This window comes from Caloenas nicobarica, chromosome 4 (genome assembly GCF_036013445.1).
Source record: "Caloenas nicobarica isolate bCalNic1 chromosome 4, bCalNic1.hap1, whole genome shotgun sequence".
NCBI classification, from domain to species: domain Eukaryota; kingdom Metazoa; phylum Chordata; class Aves; order Columbiformes; family Columbidae; genus Caloenas; species Caloenas nicobarica.
In genome coordinates this window covers 11,841,805-11,862,254 of record NC_088248.1, presented here as the reverse complement: position 1 = coordinate 11,862,254, position 20,450 = coordinate 11,841,805, and the positions used below count along the sequence as shown (strand labels likewise).

General features: G+C 36.6%; 2 protein-coding genes across 2 annotated transcripts in view; one reads left to right on the top strand and one right to left on the bottom strand.

The window, feature by feature from the left end:
- Window positions 1-20,450, top strand: part of SEC24D (SEC24 homolog D, COPII coat complex component) — a 215,781-nt gene that overhangs the window by 54,712 nt on the left and 140,619 nt on the right. The window lies entirely within an intron of this gene.
- LOC135988416 (synaptopodin-2-like) lies at window positions 1,321-20,097 on the bottom strand. The gene is made up of 2 exons (XM_065634371.1): window positions 19,015-20,097; window positions 1,321-5,022 (listed from the first exon to the last, which is right to left on the bottom strand). Exons 1-2 carry the CDS (start codon window positions 19,063-19,065, stop codon window positions 4,456-4,458), a joined length of 618 nt encoding a protein of 205 aa, XP_065490443.1. The 5' UTR covers window positions 19,066-20,097; the 3' UTR covers window positions 1,321-4,455.

The following is a 20,450-nucleotide window of genomic DNA, read 5'->3' as shown; positions in this document are numbered from 1 at the left end:
TACTTCAGTCCTTTTTTTAGGATTGAAAGTGTGTGAACAAACACCAAACACTTTACAGCATATTGAGCACCATTTCTGACTCAGCAGCAACACAAGGCCTCTTTTTAACATCCAATAATATATCCAGTGAACGACGTAAAAGCACTAGTGTTCAGTTTGAGGAAAACTGGATACTGGCCTGGAAACATCCACCTTTCTTTCTGAACCTGGAATTACTCATTGCACCAAATATTAATTCCACTGGACTCACATTCAGTAATTGAGCAGTCTGCCTCACTGTAGTAATTCTAAATGCTCTTAAATGTTGTTGAATTTACCAGAAAATCTGGGGCATGTCAATAAACCCAAAATGTATTCTCTGGAGGGTAAAACATCATACAGAACCAATGACTGTTTATATGTGTAGTGAGATTTTTAATCTATTGCAAATTACTGAAGTCAAAGGAGTTATGTTAAACTGAATCTGGCTTATACCGAAGAAGAATGAAAGTGTAACCATGAAAAGGAATAATACTGAGTCTCTTACTACATTGTAAACCCTTTGTAGAGCAAAACTATTGTTAAACTTTATCAGTTCCACAAGCTTTACATGCATCAATATTTTTTCTTGTATTGGGGCAAAATTCTGCTTGCTTTACAAAAGCAAAAAAACCTCGTTTGTGATTCATTTCACATAAATTGTGAACATTTGATCTGGCTTTTCACAGATAGATTGTACATGTTCTCCTTGTTTCTTTAAGGCTATTCACCCAAATAGCCTGAAGAGTGTAAATACTGCGTTCACAATTTATTCTCAAAATTTATTTCTTTTTTAAATAGTATGCTTCAATTCAGAATAAACAATAAGAGGATACAGCAATGCAGCCCTTATGAACAAACCTACAGGAACTAAACAGAGGTTTAGATGCATGTAAGGTAGACAAGTAATTACAGTAAGTACACGTTAGTTGCAGCTTTTTACAGTGGGCATGTAAAAGTTCAAACAATAGAAGCTGCTCTGACCATATTATTTTACCTGGGTAGGCTGTGCTTCACTGCGTTTCCTTCCTCTGCTTAGTCAGTATGAAAATGAAATTCTACCGAATTTGATAAGTTGCCATTTGACCCGATGCTGATTTAAGCTTCTAGAAGCTCATATCAGCATGAGGTCACCGACAGGCAAAGTCAGTGAATCTAAAAATGGTGCAGAAAAAAGAGGCTTTACTTGGGTTCAGATTATTTAAACAAACAGACAAGAATTTAGGGAAAACAAAATTGTGTTTCTAACCTGATTGGTCAAATCACTTTATTAAATGATATGATTTACATCTCTGGCATGCACTCTGAAATAAAGTGTCCTTGCAGTGAACAAGAAGTCTTTAGAAGTGAAAAGCCTTTTATAAAGATAATACAGTCTTTTGCTAGTAGGCAGAAATGCAATGTGAACAGATATTTGGTTTTGTTAAAGCAAACCAAAATGAAAACAAATTATGAACAAGAGTTGTGAACATCATCATCTAACATAACTAAAGAAACTAAATTTTCAGTTATATTGTGTATTCAATACTCCGCATATTGACAGAGACGCCTCTGAGGGCACACAGAAAAAAACACTTATTTAAAATATCAAGAGAATTTTATCCTCACATTTACTGAGCAGATCTGTGCATTCAAAATCAAATCTAAGAAATACTTGCATTCATGTATTCGAAACTCACACATGACAATCACAACTATATGACAGAAAGAGGCATTGCTAGTGGAGGAATGTGGTGAAGAACAGAAAGTGAAAAATGCCATGTGGTTCTTCATAAAGCTCTGTATGCAATAATATTTCATTTACTCGTCTGGGCCTGCTGCTTCCATTGGAATCAGTACGTTGCCTCAATCTGGTTTTAGCCTCATAGCCATTGTAAACAAGGCTATGTGATCTGTCTGCATACCTGTTAATTAATTAATAACTTTGAAAATGCGTATTTGTTTTGTTTTTATGTGGTAGTGGAACAGATCTCAAAGACAGTCCATTGCCCATAGACTTTGTAAAATAGACGGCTGGCTGGAGGATGAATACGCTTAGCAGTGTTGCTATTGAGGGAAATGCTGCAGCGTGAACTCATTCCTTATTAGATAAGAGAGAATCAATATGGGAAAGAGAGCTAGTAAATCCTCAGCAGCAGGAAAAAAATCTGTAGTAGATCATGTTAAACACCCAAGTTAATCTATGACAAGATATAAGGTATGAAGCCACATCAAACTCAACATCACTAAGTCTCATGTTCAGAGAAGTACTTAATGATGAATTCCTTCTCGTGAATAGAAGAATATTATAAGGCTACACTTTGTTTTTCTTGTGACATTGACAGAAAATCAGTGATTTCTCTGAAACTCCTGATTCTACTGTTGTTACATGTTTGTTGCTTTTTTGGGGAGGATTTAGAGCTTTAACCTAGAGTTTTTTTCTCTATTGCTATGTGACCACAGTAGTAAATCCTTTTTACCATCACTTTGTATCATATTTTTTTGTAATATCAAAATTTAAAAATACTTTTGGCAATTTTTAATTGCATGTACCTTAACATTATGCACACATTTTGTTCTGTGAGATGTGTGACCTTACAATTCACATTTGTTTCAATGAGAACTCAAAAGTTAGGCATCTGATTCTGAGAATTAAAATAATAGTATTGGGTAAAAATATACCTTACTGCAAGCTTATTAATCTGGTTTCCAGTTTAACAATCTAGAGGATACAGTTCAAAACAGAAACCTGAACTTGACTTGGATACAGGGAATCATTTAGAGAATTAGTGCCAACTTAAACTTATTAAGGGTATATTTTTCATGTAATTATTTGTTCTTATGGGAAGTTCCAGCTCAATTGAACTTGAGTTTAATTTTCTTCCTTCCTTTATGCCAGCTACATTTTATAATTTCTATAATGGAAAATTCTTTGCAGATGGGAATGTTCCTTAGTATAGTCTTTCTTCCTGTATATGTGTTTTAGTTTTTTCTAATCTAAATATTTTACTCATAGTTGACAACCTTACTGAAACTAAAGATAATTAACAGTGCTTCTGCAGTAATTTTAGTTGACAGTGCTTGACAGATGCTTGGAGAATGCCCCACCAAATGAGGAGGATGCAGAGCACTTTGTAAAACTTGGGGTATTCATTTAATGCTTTAACAACATCTAAACTACCCAGTAAGCTTAGAATATATATATTGTAAGCCACATAATTCTGTTGTTTAAATAAGCTGTAAATGCAAGATATGTAACACCAGCAAAAATTATTTACCATCTCTTCAGATCCGTCAAGATAATTGAATTGTAACCAGCTGTCTAAATATTTGCTACTCCTGCTAGACTCATACCATGTAACACATGTCATAAACTCTCTTTCACATACCAGTTTCTATGTAGAACAGGTATTGTTCTTGATAAACAACTTATCTATGCCTTCCAAACTAGGAATACAAATCAACAGCTTTCTAAACATTGAACTACCTAGATACTAAGAATAACTGCAGAGCCACTCAGATTACTAGGCACCGTAGCATTAAATGTTCAGCAAGTAGTGCATTTCACTGAGAAATAAAGGCTGTTCAGCCTCTGACTTGTTTGACAGTTTGTTACAAAATTAACTTGCAATCCAGTTTAAAGACATTCTAGATACTTTCCTCATCCTTTTTGTTGTTCAAGTATCATGGTACTGATGTCTATTAAAAACACCTTTCCTCCTGTTGTGTTCAGATTATTTGATTAATTACAATATGTAAAACTTTATTTCGACTGTCTTTAAATCCATCTGAAATGGATGACTGCCTAAGATTGCATATATCTACATGTTGTAAGAATTCAGGTACCATGACCACAGATGTATTTTAACTATTACCACAGTAAAAGTATTTCTTCATTTACTTTGTTAGCTCTCCTTAAAAATGCAGTAAAGAAAACATACGGCACATAAGCCGGTGCTTCCAAGTATTCCACTTCCTTTGGAACTTTCCCAAGTTTGGTATATCTAGTACCTTGGAACTCAGATGTCAAACATACCCAGAAAACTTACAAGATCCCATAAAATACTTCTTGCCTTTAAAATGCCCATTTTCCTTTTTTTAAAAAAATTTATTCCACATTAACTTAACTGCAAGCACTTGTACTGTCTCCGTCTACATCCTTTCTAGATTTTTATGTCGAGCACATCAGTTCCCCCACTTTCATCCCACTCCTCACCCCCAAGAAATGTGTGGTTTTGCCTTTTGACAAACAGAACAATCTTAGGTTAGGTGTAAAACTGAGTCTATTCTAGAGGTTGCTAGCCCTGCAGTCATGTGAAAACTGTGCTCCATTCACTTTTGCCTTCTAATTTCTTTAGTTCAGAGATGGTCAGGCCAGCAAGAAACTTTCCTTCTCCAACTCAAATCTAAGGCTTGTTAAGCTGGAAGAAGGGAAAATATGCCAGGCCTTTCAGCTGCTCATGTTGGACGCCTCCATCCCCTTGGCTGCGGATTGTAGTTTGAATCAGCTGTTGACAAGCAATAGTCAGACCTGGAATCCATGGACATTATATCAGGATCTGTTCTGGACCGTTGACTGCAGTAAGCATACTGCAGCTGAGAGCCAGCCTGCGTGGTGGCACTTGGGACAGACAGGGAGCTTTTGAGGGGTGATACAAGACCCGATTGCTTCCCTCCTAATAAGGCTACACTACCACTTGGGGCTGGAGGCTCATAAGAAACTTTTTGTTTCCATTCATCTGGTGGCTGAGGAAGTGTTTTCCTGCGAGCAGCTGATACTACATTAGCAGCAATGGATTCTTCCATATTTTGGGGCCCAAAAGCTTCATCCACCAGGCCAAGAGGGGATCTTGCAGCTGCTTCCCAGGGAGTCAGTCTCTTGCCAGGCTTGTCGGCTGCTGCGTCTGGCTTGCTGACGTAGTCAGGGGCAGGCTGAAATACAGGAGGAGAAGGAGGAGACATGGCTTGAGAAATGAATGAAGAAGGTCTCCCAGGAAGTGATAATGAGCGTCCACTGCTTCTTTCCTAGGAAAACAAAATGCGAAATATAGCTACAGTCACTTAACAACAAAAAAAGGAAATCCCTTCACTTCCAACCTGGAAAAACAGACCGTGAAAGCACATGACATCCTGGCATTCCCTATATATACGGGTACTTCTAATTTCTTAATTTAGTGGGAAAAGAGGAGATATTAAAAAGGAGGCAAAGAAACAGGAAAAAAGACAAAGCAAATTGAATTTTTGAGGAAAGTAAATAGACCAAAGACAGGCTTTTACTGAAAAGGCACAATTACATTAGCAACTGTACAGCTTTTCCACTACTTAGCTAGTGTGCCTTGTTCTGAAAAGGCCATTCTTAATAATGGAAAAGGAAGTCATGTTGTGACAGTTCCATGTATGTTTACACGATTCTTTCCAACATGCAGACACAGCCTAATTTATTTGATAACAGGCTCTGTCTAAGACATCTGTCCAAGAACATATCTTTGGCAATCTCCTTTTAAGAAAGGCATTTCTTACTCTAGAATCATTAGACTTATCATACATTTCACTTTTCAGGGCACAGAAATGAACACAAAAAATTAAAGACGTTAATGCAATGATTCACTTAATACCCTTGCAGGACGCTACTTAACCTGGCTTCTTTAAAAGGCAATGCCCTCAAAATTTCAGTACATTCCGACCCATTTATAGGAGCAATCCATTCATGTTTGACAAATCCTAATCTTCTTAGTAATGCAGCACTTTGAAACAGAAACTGTGTTCGTGAGAAGGTTCTGCTGCAACAGTCATTGGCAGAGTGTGAAACAGGTACAGCCTTTTCCCCAAGCCAGACGTGTTCTTTGTGTTACACAGACAAATGACATTGTTCTTACAGAGTTGTCTCTATACGTATGGTTCCTAAACTAATTGATTTACACTCACTGATTCATATCCTGAGGTTTAAATGCCTTTAACTCTGAAATCCAGTGTGAAATTCCAGGCTCTTTTGCCAAAGGCTTTGCTAGAATTTCATTCAAACGACATTGGCCTGCGTTACTTTTCCTAATTAGCTCGTAAAACTTAAAATATGTTGATCATGAACTAGAAACCAGCCAGTAGGTATCTGATTGTACAAGGTATAGTTTATCTAGCGAAGATTCACACAGAAATGTCACATTTTATAGGCTTTTCTGTCACAGGATCTTGACACATTTGAGTAACGTGAAAGACCTCTGCTTCACACAGGCTTTGAAGTTATGTTTTAATATTAGCCTTCTACATGAGAGATGAAAACTGAGAAAGAGACTGCTGATTTCATTATTTTCAGACAGTTTGCTGGTGCTCAGTATGAATCTCTTTTAAAAAGTGTAGAGTGACACACAGAGGTTATGTAATAAGAGTTTTGACAAGTTTCACAACTAATTCTTTATAACAGGACTGTCCTTTCGCCTCTTAGATATGATCAGCTATTCCCAGTTTGCGGCTCCAGAGAGGAAACTCCCCAACATTGTTAATGCTACCCACACACACTTATGGGAAATTTTCATGAGGTTCAACTTCTATCCAGAAAAAAATACTTCATTTTGGGCAACTTAGCTCAGTTAATTTTTAAGAATCCTCACTTAAACCTTGAGATCGTCAGACATTCAAATGTGGCTGATCAGATCATCACATCCAGACAGGTCCCAAGTGAGTACTCTAAGATGGTAGCATATAAACAAAAAGCACAATTTATCCATTTGGGAGGTAGATGAATTAAAAAAATGTAGAAGTTTGGGTTTTTTTTTTCCCTCCATAGATTAAGCAATGTACTCTCAAGAATGCAAGAATGGATTAAAGTTTCTCCATTTCTTCATCTGGTGAGAGGGATGTTTTTTTCTTACCTGGAAAGTAAAGCATCCAGGTAACAGATCATGCTTGGGGCCAATGAGTGGCAGACCCATATAGGCTGGTCAGAATACTTCTCCTTCCTCTAATGTATTGCAATTTCTTTCTTCATTGAATCCACATAAAAGAGCTTATTCAGCAAGCCTGGTTAGTGCATTTTTTAAAAATTATTGCCAAGAATATATTATTAAAATAGGCAAAATTAAAATAAATATGCAAAATGAGATATAGTTTCTATTAGAAATGAATCTGATAACTTGAACCACTAAGAGAAGGTTGTACAGAGGAATGAAAAAGTTGATCAAACATGTCTACATGTGTTAACTGTTCTCAAGAGGGTTTTAGAACATTGTATATGAGTAGAGAGAAAAATTCCCCTTTATTTAATGGAGATTCCAGTTTCAAGTCCCATGAGTACTTTGTAGGACTCTGGAGATGCAGAAGGAAATGATACTGTTGAAAGAAGTGCTACATAAAATATCTAACATTTCAAGACAAATGAAGATACTGTATGGTCTGTAATGTTTCGAGAAAAACTCCAGAGTTCGTCAAGTTGCAGAAGTATCTTTTTGGCCTAACCATTAGAAATAAAGCAGGAGAATGATGAGTTATCAAGTGCATTTCACTGTTTTTCTAACAAAATGGGCTGTTCTACTATGTTATGAAGATAGAAGTTTAACTTGTAAACACAGAAATAGTGTAGACAAAACTGAATATTCATGTGATGGCGAGTTCTGCATTTTTTTAGTACAGGTGGTAGATCAGATTCAACAGAAAATCAAAGTCATTAATGGAAAGTAAGATATTATTCCACAATGTTGGAAACTATTGTATGGATAGCTTTGTTATATAAGGCAAAGAAAGGGAACTGGCAGAAGAGAGCTAAAATGACCTCACAGAAAAAACTTCTGTATGGATCAAACAATACAGTGGACAGGAACTAGCACACAGTTTTTGACAACCAGATTTGGCAAGGAGTGTTTTGCTGGTTTGAGGATTTCCTATGTCCTTAATTTGGAAGACCTAAATGAACAAGTGGTTGTACTTCAATCATATCTATCCACAGCATCAGTCACATCATGCAAATCATAAACTCAGCTTATAAGGGTTTTGTAAAAAAGCAGACTCTCAAATACTGATAATCTGGAGAATAGTATTATATCTTTCCGGTTGGTCTTTATGTGGGCAAGGAGGAAGTGAAATATTTTGGATATGGAAGATTTTGGGAAATAAAATAAATAAAAATAAAAATAAAAATATTTTCTCCACTTTTGTATGAGATTCTGTTCAGTTTATTAGCTTTTGTGCAGCATGGGTCTGTATTTGGCTGGAATGTTAGGCCTTGCAGGAAGATAAGCAGTCAGCAAACTGGAACATCAGTAGTGCCTTAGGGATGAGCTTGGTTATACTAAAATTCCTTGTATTCATTCCTTGTTTTGTTTTTAACTGTAGTCAGGCTCTCAGGGACGAAATGACTAGGTAAGAATCTAAACAGTTCATACTGTCTCATGAGGTAAAGAATGTTTCATTATGTAAGGATGACTTTCCTTGGCTCTAAATAGGTGTGATTTCATCTATAGATTAAAGCATCTGTGACTGATTTTTTGAATGGAATTTGATTTACAGATTGCCAGGTAACCTGGCCAGTGAGAGATTGTCCTAATTTATCTGGAAAAAATCTTTCTGTAAAAGCTGATAAATATTCTCATTTTCTACCTCAGAGCCCCAAGATAGGAGTAATTCTTTCAAGTCTTGTCCATTTTGCCAAAGTACTATTTGAATGCACTGGCTTTCAATTTTCCAGAGTAGCTTACACATTTTTTTTTTTCATTGGCCTCCTGGATCTTGCATATTTCTAGACTTCACCTTAATAAGGTCATCTGAGAGACTTTGTTCTGATGGAAGAACAGACCAGGTTATCCAAAGAATTCTCCAGTGGACAACTTTGTTAGATGCCAAGTATCTTGTTTGGAGACTAGATACATTGGGTACGCTGAACACATCCAGTAAGATCTGCATCACTGAAGAGAATCAAGGATTGCTTCCTTCTGGATGGTTGTCATAACTATACTAAAGGTGGGCAGAAGAGGGTTTGAATACTCAGAAGATCCAAGAAGGTGACAAGATATTTGGCTAAAGTGAGCCTTAGTTATTTTGAATTACAGTCTTCTACAATAAATAGCAGTTGTCATCATCTACATTCCCATAAGCTCAGAGAGAATGAAACAAAATTTTATATTAATTTTCTTTTCAATAAACTTAGGAAAATTAAATATCTGCTTTGGCCTGAAACAATTCTACTAATTTATGTAAAGTGTCTGTTTCACAGAGAGTTATTGAATTGCTTTCGTCACTCAAGGAAGAAATAGAGAAAATGCATCAGATTTGTGCAGTATGCTGTAACACCTCAGTGCTGACCTTAAGGAGGAGGAATTTAGTCTCTAAGTCTACTGACTAGTAAGGTTGTTATGGTAGTATCTGTTGTGATAAAAGTAATCCAATAGCACCCTACACAGCAGATTTTTGCACATTGCATAGTGACATAGTTTTGCAATAATTTATTGCGTTTAAAAAAAGAATATTTCTGTCTATCCCAACTTTGTTCTGGAATTGAATAATCTTTGGCTTCAGAATATATAATATCACCACATTTTTTCACACTCCCTGGTAAATAGGTTTTAGGAACTTGTAGAAAAGCATGATTTTGCTAAAATATAAGTGTATCTCAAATGCAGAAACTGAGAAATTATCAATATTGCCTTTTTTCATTGCAGTTAATTTTTATTATTGGCAGTGGTGTTCCTAGACTGAAAGCCTAGGTCTGAACATTTCAAAATTTAAAGCGGATCTGTATTTGATATTCATATATGGATTTCTATCACCACCTTGGTGTTCAGCCCCTCTGAACTAACAAACACAAACTTTGGAATTAAGGCAATATTTATTCGCTAGAATTCATTACTGGACAGCAGCAGCCAGATGTAGTCATACTTTCTATTCTTTTGCCTTCATATTTAATACTTGGAGATACATCTTTTGACAAGTGTGTATTAAAATGAATGCACAAACCCCAGATCCTAAGTGAGATGGTGGGCAAAACCCAGTAAGAGTAAAAGTAAAAGAAAAAGTAAGTAAGAAAAAAAAAAAGTAAGAAAAAAAAGTAAGAGTAAAATAGAAAATAACTGTTCTACCCCTGTCTCCCTTAAGCTAGAAGAAGATCATAAAAAGAGGGTAGAGATTTTCCATTCTCCTTCCCAGAAATGAAGGGAGAAGGGAAAGAAGAGTAATATGCTACAAGAATTATTAAATTATTCCATGTTGTATGACTGTAATGTCGTTGTAAAAATACATTACAATAGTGTACCAGTACTCTAAGTATTATCTTGCAAAACAAACCACAACCCTATACAGAGATCAATTTGGTTTTTGTTTTTTGGTTTTGTTGGGTTTTTTTTCTTTCCATTGCCCTGTGGGAATATTTTCAGAAAGATCTCTTCTACAATAATTATTGAAGGGTAAGTTATTCTTGGATGTCAAGAAGAGTAAAAGCAGTTCAGAGCTGTCCATTGCAATCATAGAATTTAACAGGTGCTGACTGCCCAGGTGTCAATGCAAACAGATTCAACTTTCACTTTAGGTAACATTGATTTTTTAAATGAAAACTATTTATAAACTGATCAACGAAGCAAACATTTATTGTACCGCAAGCATCTTTGATATTTTTAAGTTGTGTATTAATGTAAACTAAAATGAACATAACATTATCTCCAAAAGAAACTATTTCAGTATATAAGTAAATGAATGTAAACACCATACTTATAAAAGGTGTGTGCACATATAGATCTGTTTAATGTAAGCAGGAGTGTGAATGTGCCTTTAATTCTATAGTATCCGAATCAATAGTCCAGAAAAATCAGTTATTTGGAACTTACTCTTATTTCAAATTTCTTGATAATTATGGAAAGCTGAGAGACAAGAAGAGCAATACTTTGTTTCATAAAATAGTGCAAACTTTAAAGGCAAGAGTCTGAAAGATATTGTTCATCTTGCAGACCAAAGGGGAATACAAAATACTACTCAGGGAAATTATTTCACAATAACTTTTTCTGTCTCAGCTAGCACATCTCCTTAACAAGTGAAAACTGTTGATATGTTTGCATGCTGAAACTGCCTTTTCAGCAGTTGAGGAGGCATATATTAAATTTTCAAGAAAACTCAAGTCGTCTTTTCACAAGTAGGTTGGACTCTTAATAGTCCATGTCTCAGTGAAACTTTCTGCAACATAGACTCCAACTGATTAAGTCACTTGAAAAAAAAATTACCTGGGTGTCTAAGTCATTGAGGTAGTTTTATTTTTATCTTTTCGTTATAGTCCCGGTCCTTTATCCTATATCAAAGCATGTTCAAATGTGAGTTAACACTAGCACCTGGCTAATGTTTACACAAAAAAGGAAACCAGATAAAACAGTTGTGCTATCTCAAAAAATGACTGCCTTTGTACAAAGCTCAGTCTGATGCATTTCTCATTTTGCTTTCTATGGGCTTGTAATGGCTACTGCAGTTAGAGACATAACCACTGAAAAACAGCAAGATGAAATAAGTAATACTTGATTTTTATGCCTTTTTAATTCTTTTCTTCTTTCTATTTTTTTTACACATAAATAAGTACTTCAGATTTTTAAACTGAACTGCGTATAGAAGGGAGACATATTGCTAATCTTGTAGCTTTTTAAATCCCAAATCATTTACAATTTAAACTTCACATAATGAAAATTGAATTCCTCTCAGAAATGCTGCCGGCTCTGGAGTAAATACTACAGCTACAGCTATTTTACAATATGAATATAAAAAAGTTTGAAATAAAATGGAATAAGCTTATTTATTTGAAACTCTGAAAATAATTTATAGCAGGCTAAAACGGGAATGCAGCATTTTGGTTAATGGGGATATTAGTGGCTGGAGAGGCAGAGAATCTTACCTTTATAACAATTAAATTCTTGTCAGTGACTGTACTGAGACTAGTAACAGATGAGAATCCCATAGTTCATGTCTGATCCTAACCTCCTCCAAGCTGCCTTGTCAGGGCTGGCTTTCAAAAATTGTTAGGGAATTTTAGAACTGGAACCTCGTTTATTCTAAGTTTAGATTGTTAATAACCGTGGTATTACTTCAGGTGAGAATAGTCTTTTCATCATTAGTATACAAACTAATGAAACAGTTACTGTCAACCATCTTACATAAGTTTTGTAACAAATTCTGCTTTTGACAATAAAGTCTTTTTAGTTGTCAAGTAATGGTGGAGGAGAAAAGTAAGGTATTATAATTAGGCCTTCACTACTACAAAATGGAAAAGAAACGTAAGAGTGCTGCTAAACTCTCATGAATGAGTTATACAGTTAGCTCAGTTTGCATCTGTGTAAATGAAAGAAAATAAGTGCTTTCCATTATAATTTATTCTTTATCCATATAATATTATCAAAGTACCATACAGTTATGTCTATAAAAAGCAAGTGGCTGGAACTTATTTGGCCATAGGCATCTTAGCTTTCCTTGGAATAGACAGTTTACTTCTTGTAAGGGAGAATATTTGCTGCCACCTTCTGGACTTTTGTATTACACAGCTTAGAGGAAGGTCTTAGAAGAAAAAGCGTTTTGAATAGACATTTGAAAAACAAGGGCAAAGTTGGTCCTAGTTTCTGACCTCGATATTTTGTCTGAACAAGGAAAGGGTTTTTAATGGATACAAGGTAAATGCTAATTATATTTTTTCCTAAAATCGAAGGAAATAAATATAAAATACATTGTAATACTTGAAGGTGGTAGCAGTGTTGTTGCTGAACATATCCAAACTAAAAGATAAATTATCCAGTTCCTTATAATTTTCTTATCAAATATTAAAAACTGAAATTTTCAGTCTTTTCTTTTTCTTATTTACTTTATTCCAAATGATGCATTTCAACCAAATGAACCTATATAGTTCAGCCATTTTGAAAAGTGAGAGCAGGGAAAAATATACGTCAATTAAAAAAAACCCTCTAGCATCCTTTTCCTTTAAAAGTGGTACCACTACATGCTTTAGAACTGGTTTGATACTAATCTTTGTATCTGATGTGTCTCATATTTCCATGCAAACTTTCCTATGTGTATTCAAGTTGAGAACCTTAGATAGGCTCTTTAGGAACATCTTGCTTTGCACAGCTAGCTCCTTAGAGCTCCATTAGCAGCATTAATATTCTGTTAGGCAGCAGGACTTTATTCATTATCACGGGTCTAAGCTGCTGTAGGCTGTGATGTCTTTGGACACCACATAGGAGAACGAGAAGACTGTCCTTGTGCTTTCTCTGTCTAAGCTGCAGGCTATGTGGAACCCCACAGGCTGGAGAAGTCACTGGGTGTTCTACAGCTCCTGCGCTGGCTGCACAGCTGGATTTTCACTCCCAACAATTAGTGCATGCAGCATATGGTGCATACCCATGCCTCTGCCCACCGGTGGCTCTGGACTCGAGCCTGCACACTCACTGATGAGCCCTGAGATGCACTGCAGAGCACAGCTGCCCCTTGACAGAGCCCAAGACCTCCTGTCTGGGCCCAAGCAGCCTGGAAGGAGACAACACCTGATTTGAGTACAGGGGGGGCAAGAAGCCGACTTTCAACAGAGTGGAAGAAGCACACAAGGGAAGGACAAGAGAATTCTGTGACTGGACAAAACAAAACCAGGAGTTGGTAATACTTGATACAGAAAGAAAAACTGTTTTCAGTACTGGCTTGGAGAGTGCTGAGACTAGAACCTGATGGCCAAGGTTCCTGAGTTTGGATGAGAAGCCTAAGGAATGGAAAATTGACCTATATAGCTTGCAATGAAGCTACTATAAGAAGACCAGGAGAAGAGAAAGATTAAGAAATGGGGCAAGGAAGGTGTATTTGGAGAAAAGAACCTGTGCCCACTACAGTATACTTTTCTCCAGAGTTCCACAGAAATTATTCCCCAGAGAAATGGAGTTGGTCCTTCCTCAGTCTCTCTGCTGTCAGAAAATACTGTGAAAGCAAGCTGTCTCATCCTCCCAGTGCTGATTCACGGAGAGGATGTCAGCATGTGTTTGCTGCCAATCACTGTAGCAGCATGATGGCAGTTGGCGATGGTGGTTCAAGCCATGCTGGAGGACCCTGTTGGTTACAGTATGCTATATGATAGTATTCCAGGATTTGGTTTGTTGTTCTTAGAAAACTCTTGGGTCTGAAGTTGGAAGGTCAAGTATTCAAAAGCAATGAAATGCAAGGATCATTGCCCAGTACCTATGCATTTTGGTTACATTTCAGGACCTCTGCCTCATCCAGTGCTGTTTCAAGGCTTCATTTAGAAAATACTAAGATTCTATAGCAAAGGAGTGTATTGTGCAAAAGGTGTTTTCACTGGTTGGATTTCATAGCTGGTCACTGAGGATTCCCTTTCTGGGCCTCCACTGGAGTCCTGTGATCTGTTAACCTTCACAGACTGATGTTAAAGGATCACATACTTTCATACAGTAACTAGTTCCCATGCTACTGGACTCTGAAAATGCTAAGTGTCTTGTCATTTGTAAAATGTGGTGGTGTAAAAATGAGCTATAGCTTCTGAATGACTTGGACACTAACAAAAAAATTATGAGGAAATAATTCTGCCTGAAGAGCACACTTTGAAGAGCATATATTAAGTGAGGAATGGTGCTAAGCACAGAATAATGTCAAAACAAAACAGCGAAGAGCTGTTTGTCAGATGAGCAGTACCATTCTGTGCCCTGAATTGAGTCAGGAGTCTTACAGAACAAAATAGCACATGGTGACATGATTACAGATGTTTTTGTCACACAAATGCACAAGAGAGTTGCATTAAGGTGATACAGACAACATTCATTCCAAGTGCCTCATTTTGCAATCTAAACAGTAGTGTTTAATATATTTTTTTCATAATTATATATACATAAGCTCCGGTGCTTCCTTCAGTACTGTTCCTGTAGAAGTACCAAGTATGTCAAGTTTCTCTACCAAAACACGTGTCTGAAAGTAATCTTAGGATGAGAGAAGTTGTACATCTGAAGTGCTCACAGCTGTGCAACGGAGTACAGTGCAGGTGCAGATTTACATCCCCATAAGTAGTTCTGTTGCTGCCTCTCATTTTGTGAAATCTTTTTTTTAATGGAACACCATCATCGCAATTTTCTTTCTCATTTGTCACACCCCTGCACTTTCTGACATCAGCCAAACAAGCAGCAAGGTATCTGAAAAAATTTACAGCCCACTTCAGTACATAAAATATATTCAAGTAGCATGGGTAGGACTAGCAGATATGTTTGTACCTATCTAAAACTGTATACTTAACCAAACAAAATTAAACTGCAAGCAGATTTTGAGGTTTTCTTGTCACCCTATCTCTGACTGGGAAAACTATCAAGACTGTAGGAAGAAAATTAAGTGTACTCAGATGACCCTGCTTTGCTTTTGTTTTTGTAATAAAGTTGTGTACGAACCACAACCTGCACAACGAGACTGTACGAAGTAACATTCTCACAGATCAAAGAAAAAATCACTAGCACCTATTGACATTTTTTGGAAAAAAAAACCCCAAACTTTCTTTAAAAACTGAAAATTTTCATTCATAGATTATTACTGTATGAAAAATTTTGCTTCTGATACAGGTATACTAAATTATTTCCAAGCAATTAAAGCTCTTACTGAAATCAATGACTCTTACGCTCCATGTGACCCTTTGTAATCTAACATGCGTTATGGTGATTTGGAATGTATTTTATTTCTGTAATGTTCTTCTTTTTCTTCTGTTTGTTGTGCTTTTCTTAAACCAGTTAAAATCTATTATTTCAGGTATGGATGGAAATGTCAAGAGAAACACTTCATCTGTTCAACAGTCGAGCCTTTGCATGTATTTAGCAATGACCTGGTTACTTTCATAGCAGCTTATCCTTCAATTGCCTGGAGTTAGGAGGGGAACTCTCTGTTGTAAGAAGTCTGTCTCAAACCATACAAAACAATCAAGGTTTCTTGTTCGAAAACACTTAGTATTGTGATATCAATTACCCCACATAGGAAGCCTTCATCCAGAAAATCAATCTGTAAGCATGGTTCAGTAAGATATTTTTCTCATAGCTGTTTCCTCAGCCTAAGGGAATATGCAGTTATTATAACATTCTAACGCATTACTTTGTGCAGGTTTCACATGCACTGTAGTTAAAAACAGTTTGCCAAGACCAGTACAAACGAGAATAGATTTTTTTCTTCTGAAAACTGCAGAGGATAACAGGAGACTTGATTAGCATGCTATATGAAGAAAAAGTCTTTGCCTGCCTTACTCAAGGAAGCGAATGTTAAAACCATAGAAATATCATCATATGGTTAGTCTTAGCTTGTAGAGGAAGAGTTCAAGTCTGCTTCTGTAGAGATCCTTCCAACACAGAATTTCACTGAGCTTCAGGATTTTTCCTACTTTTTAAATCATTTGATAAAAAACCTAAAATGCTTCCTGTAGTAAACAACCGGCCTGAAAAGCACTTGCCAAACATAGCTCTCGAGTGGTTCCAGCTCCTCCCTTGTGTAACCACATACAAAGGTAATGTTTACTATAAAGTAAGAACAGTCGTCGTCGTAGGTACTATGAAGTTGTCATGGTGGCACCAAGTGTGCTATGAAGTCATAAGGCTCACATATTTTCCCAAGAAATCTACCATCAGGAAGTAAATTCGGAACTTCTGAATCCATGGGTTTTTGAAGATCTTGACAAGTTTCTTCTTTGTGTAATGTTTCTAATTCAAGCTGAGTAGACCGATTATAAAATAACATTGTGCCAAGCTGTGTAATTAAGGTTTGCACTTGCCATGCCGAACTGCCAAAGCGATCACAGGACTCCTGGGCGTTTGACTTCAGGCAAAGAAAGTTGTATCATGTTTTTTTTAAAGGCAAGACTGGAAGAGTGGATCTTTTTAAAACCAATCATTTTTTATTCTTAAAGCTATGGAATCTGGAAAAGGATCCTGGAAAAAGAGAGGAGAAAGATTTTGCAAATTGTTAGTTGTGAAGAGTGCTGTCCTTCCACTGGTATTTCCCTACCTCATCATGGAGAGAGGATTCCCCGCAGAGATGCTGGAGCAGCAGAGCACGATGGTAAGGCTGGTCCTTTGTTGAGGTGTTGTCCAGGATACTTGATAAACAGTGCTCCTCCCAGATCACATCATCTGATATCGAGTTCTCTTTATAATTGCTTATCATCTTTTATCAGAGTTCACCTTAGCACATTTGAAAACTCTCATGTATAGGAGCTATCTAGGATAATAAGTTTGTATATCTGGTGTTCTCAGAGCAATAGTCTATTGATAGGGCCTGCTTTTTTTTAGAGCTCACTTTTTTCCTTTTGCTGGGTATTAGCATTTTGGTTCTTTCACAATATCTTTTTGCAAATAGTAGAGGAAAAAAAATCATACCCAGTGATGTGATCACTCTGTCATCCAAGAGTAATCTAGAAAATTTCAACAAAAGTCTGGAAATAGTCAGCAATCTCTGTGCAGAATAATTAAATCCTTCTTGCCGATTGTTTTCTTTTCTTGTACTTCTGTATTTCATGATCATCTGAGAGGTATTTTATCCTGTTGAGTCTGCTTTTTTTCTGGAGTTTTCTCCCCACTGCTTGGTTCCCTCTAATCCTAGGAGTATTTTCTCTCAAAATTGCTGTTCTGCCAATCAACACTAGTTTTCCTATCTGAACCACACACCAGCCCCTCACATCATAATTTTTGGAGCCTGCTGATACCTCTACCTCTTAGTATTTCTTTACTCCAAATACACATTTGTGAGAATTCTGAACATTCGTTTTAGTGTGAATGATAACAGCACTCTGCCAACAAGAAAATGAACTCTTTGCCACATGGTTGCTGTGGTGACAGCAAAACAGGTCACTGCAGTTTTAGGGCTGATTTGTGTCTTGACTCTTAAATGTCTCATGTAAAATAAAATTAAGCATACAAAATAAAATGAATAAAACAAAAATAGGTATATAAAATTAGGGTCAGTGCAAGAAGACTTCAGATCAAAATTGTCTGAAACCTCCTTTTGGTGGCTGATCTCAAAATGGCATTGTCTTGATCTCAAAGTCTGTGTCTAGGAGAGAAGTGGGCATTCCCTGCTGCAAGTCTAAATTAGAGTGTATTATAAAGTCCCATGGCATCGGCCAAGTGCTTTTGGAAACAAGCAGCTTATTGTCACTGGATATTGTCCCATGTCTTAGGACAATGCAAAACTATTTCTTCCATAAGATAGCAGAAAGAAAAAGAATGAGGCTTACTTGTAAGAGATAATAATGTATGTTCTGTAAATGTTCCCACAGAAAAAGAAACATTTAAATAATATCTTTGTTTGTTTCATAATATGTTATCTTTTGCTGAGCAGGAACATGATAAGAGTGGTTCCCTAGAGAAGCCGGGAGAAGTTAAGCAGTTCTTTGTTCAGGAACTAAATTTTGTCTTTTATTTTCGCAACAGAAATTCTAACTTTTTGTCTAAAAGCTGCTCATCTCCAAAACAGAAGCTTTCAATTCAGGTTTTATAATAAGAGGTTTATAACTGAATCAGGAATTGAAAGTATATAAACCCTTGATTGAGGTAGCCGTTTCTGTGAAAGGGCTGTGTAGAATGTGAGATCCAAACTGGTGCAGTATAGCACATCCAGTACGTGCTATAATTAAATGTGCTAAACAAAACATATAAGACTTTAATTCCTCTTTTAATGTGAACATACTGGAAGCATTGTTATTAGGGGTGGCCTAAAATGCACTGTTAAATATGCTTACCTAGTAAATATAAGAATTGCATTGTGGTAGCGTTGTCATGTCATATTAAAATAATTCTAATAGCTCTTTCAGAAAACCGTTTACAGAACCTCGTTGCCATTTCAAAGTGAAATTTCAGATGGTACTGTCTACACAAACCATTCATTTTCTTGACATTGCAGCTATGTTTGACGTCATCGTTAGCTTTTAATTTAGACCCATGACAATGAACAGATCAACTTTCCTCTAAATATCTGCTTCCCAAGAGATGACATCTTGGATAAAATTGTTAATTTAAGTAGGCTAGTCTTCTGAAATATGAATAAGAATTACAGACTTACCTGATTAGTAAAAAGAGTCTTGAAGCCAAGTTGGATCCAAGCACTATGCATGTAGAATGATGTACGTGTATGACAATGAATTCAGAGTTGGGCTTTGAATGGGATTTTCAAATGATCTTAACTGAGTTAACAGCACTGGTGTCACAGGGGCATTTGCTTTTAACTCTTATTGATGCTTTAAAAAATCCTTCTGTCATTGCTATAGGCCATGTGACATACTTGTATTTGAATAACAGCAAAAAATCCAAATGTGATCAAAATCCAAATTTTCAGCATAGATGCACTTCTTTTGGACAAAGTAAAGAGAAGGTAGGCTAATAGCTATATTTTATAATGCTATCACAGAAGCTGACTTTTCGCTTTTTGCTGTAAACATACATATGATTTAGTTGACTTCCTAAGTGAACTTCTGGGTTGTACTGAAAATGAAAGAAATAGCAAAATTATTTTAAAGATGACAAGTACACATTTCTGGTTTTAGGTGAATTTAGTTCTAGACAGATGACTGAGGAAACGGAAATAATTCTGTTTCAGTCCACAGCTCTCCTCTAGCTCCTATTAACTTGACTTTTCTCTTTCTGGCAACCTGATTTCCTTTGGATGAGAATATAACCCAGTTTTACCTCTTGTTTCCTCTGCTGATAATTAGAATAATAACACTTATTATTTCTTACTTGGAAAGCGGTATGCCATGTAGGCATATACATGCTGGAAGTTAGATTTCAGTAATCCCCATATTTCACACAGGATACTCAGTAGCTGGTAACGAATTCCAAAAGTTACTGCCCTGAGCCTGCGATGAACTGGTGGCCATGCTGTGTAAGCTGCTGGATTGTGTTAGTAGCCACATGCATCGACATCAACACTTGTGGTGGAAGTACAAAACTGCTAAAAATCTCCTAATTAAGGAAATATTCTTGGCGTGGTAGGGTGAACAAGTACAGAAATGTGATTGTAATTGACAAATGTATTTTACAGGAAGAGACTGTTAAGTAAAGGGCTGTTTGGATTTCTAGGTATCTCCCTAGCAGCAGTACTCTTATCTTTGGTAGGGTACGTTTATTCCAAGTAGATACTAGTATCTTAGACTTCTAAAATAGTGTGTGTAACTTCAGATAAAACTTTTACTAGAGGAGAAGAAAGGAAAGGGAAGGGGAAAGGGAAGGAGAAAGGGAAAGGGAAAAGGAAGGGGAAAGGGAAAGCGAAAGGGAAGGAGAGGAGAGGAGAGGAGAGGAGAGGAGAGGAGAGGAGAGGAGAGGAGAGGAGAGGAAAGGAAAGGAAAGGAAAGGAAAGGAAAGGAAAGGAAAGGAAAGGAAAGGAAAGGAAAGGAAAGGAAAGGAAAGGAAAGGAAAGGGGAAAGGAGAAAAGGAAGAGGAGAGGAGCGAAGGGGAGGGGAGGGGAGGAGAAGGGAGGAGATTTTGTATTAACAGATTGCA

Excerpts from the sequence above, each read along its gene's own strand:
- LOC135988416 (XM_065634371.1), bottom strand. The coding sequence starts at position 19,065 with ATGCATAGTGCTTGGATCCAACTTGGCTTCAAGACTCTTTTTACTAAT. Across the intron at positions 5,023-19,014 it reads AGACTCTTTTTACTAATCAG|GAAAGAAGCAGTGGACGCTC; the intron begins GTAAGTCTGTAA and ends TTGTTTTCCTAG.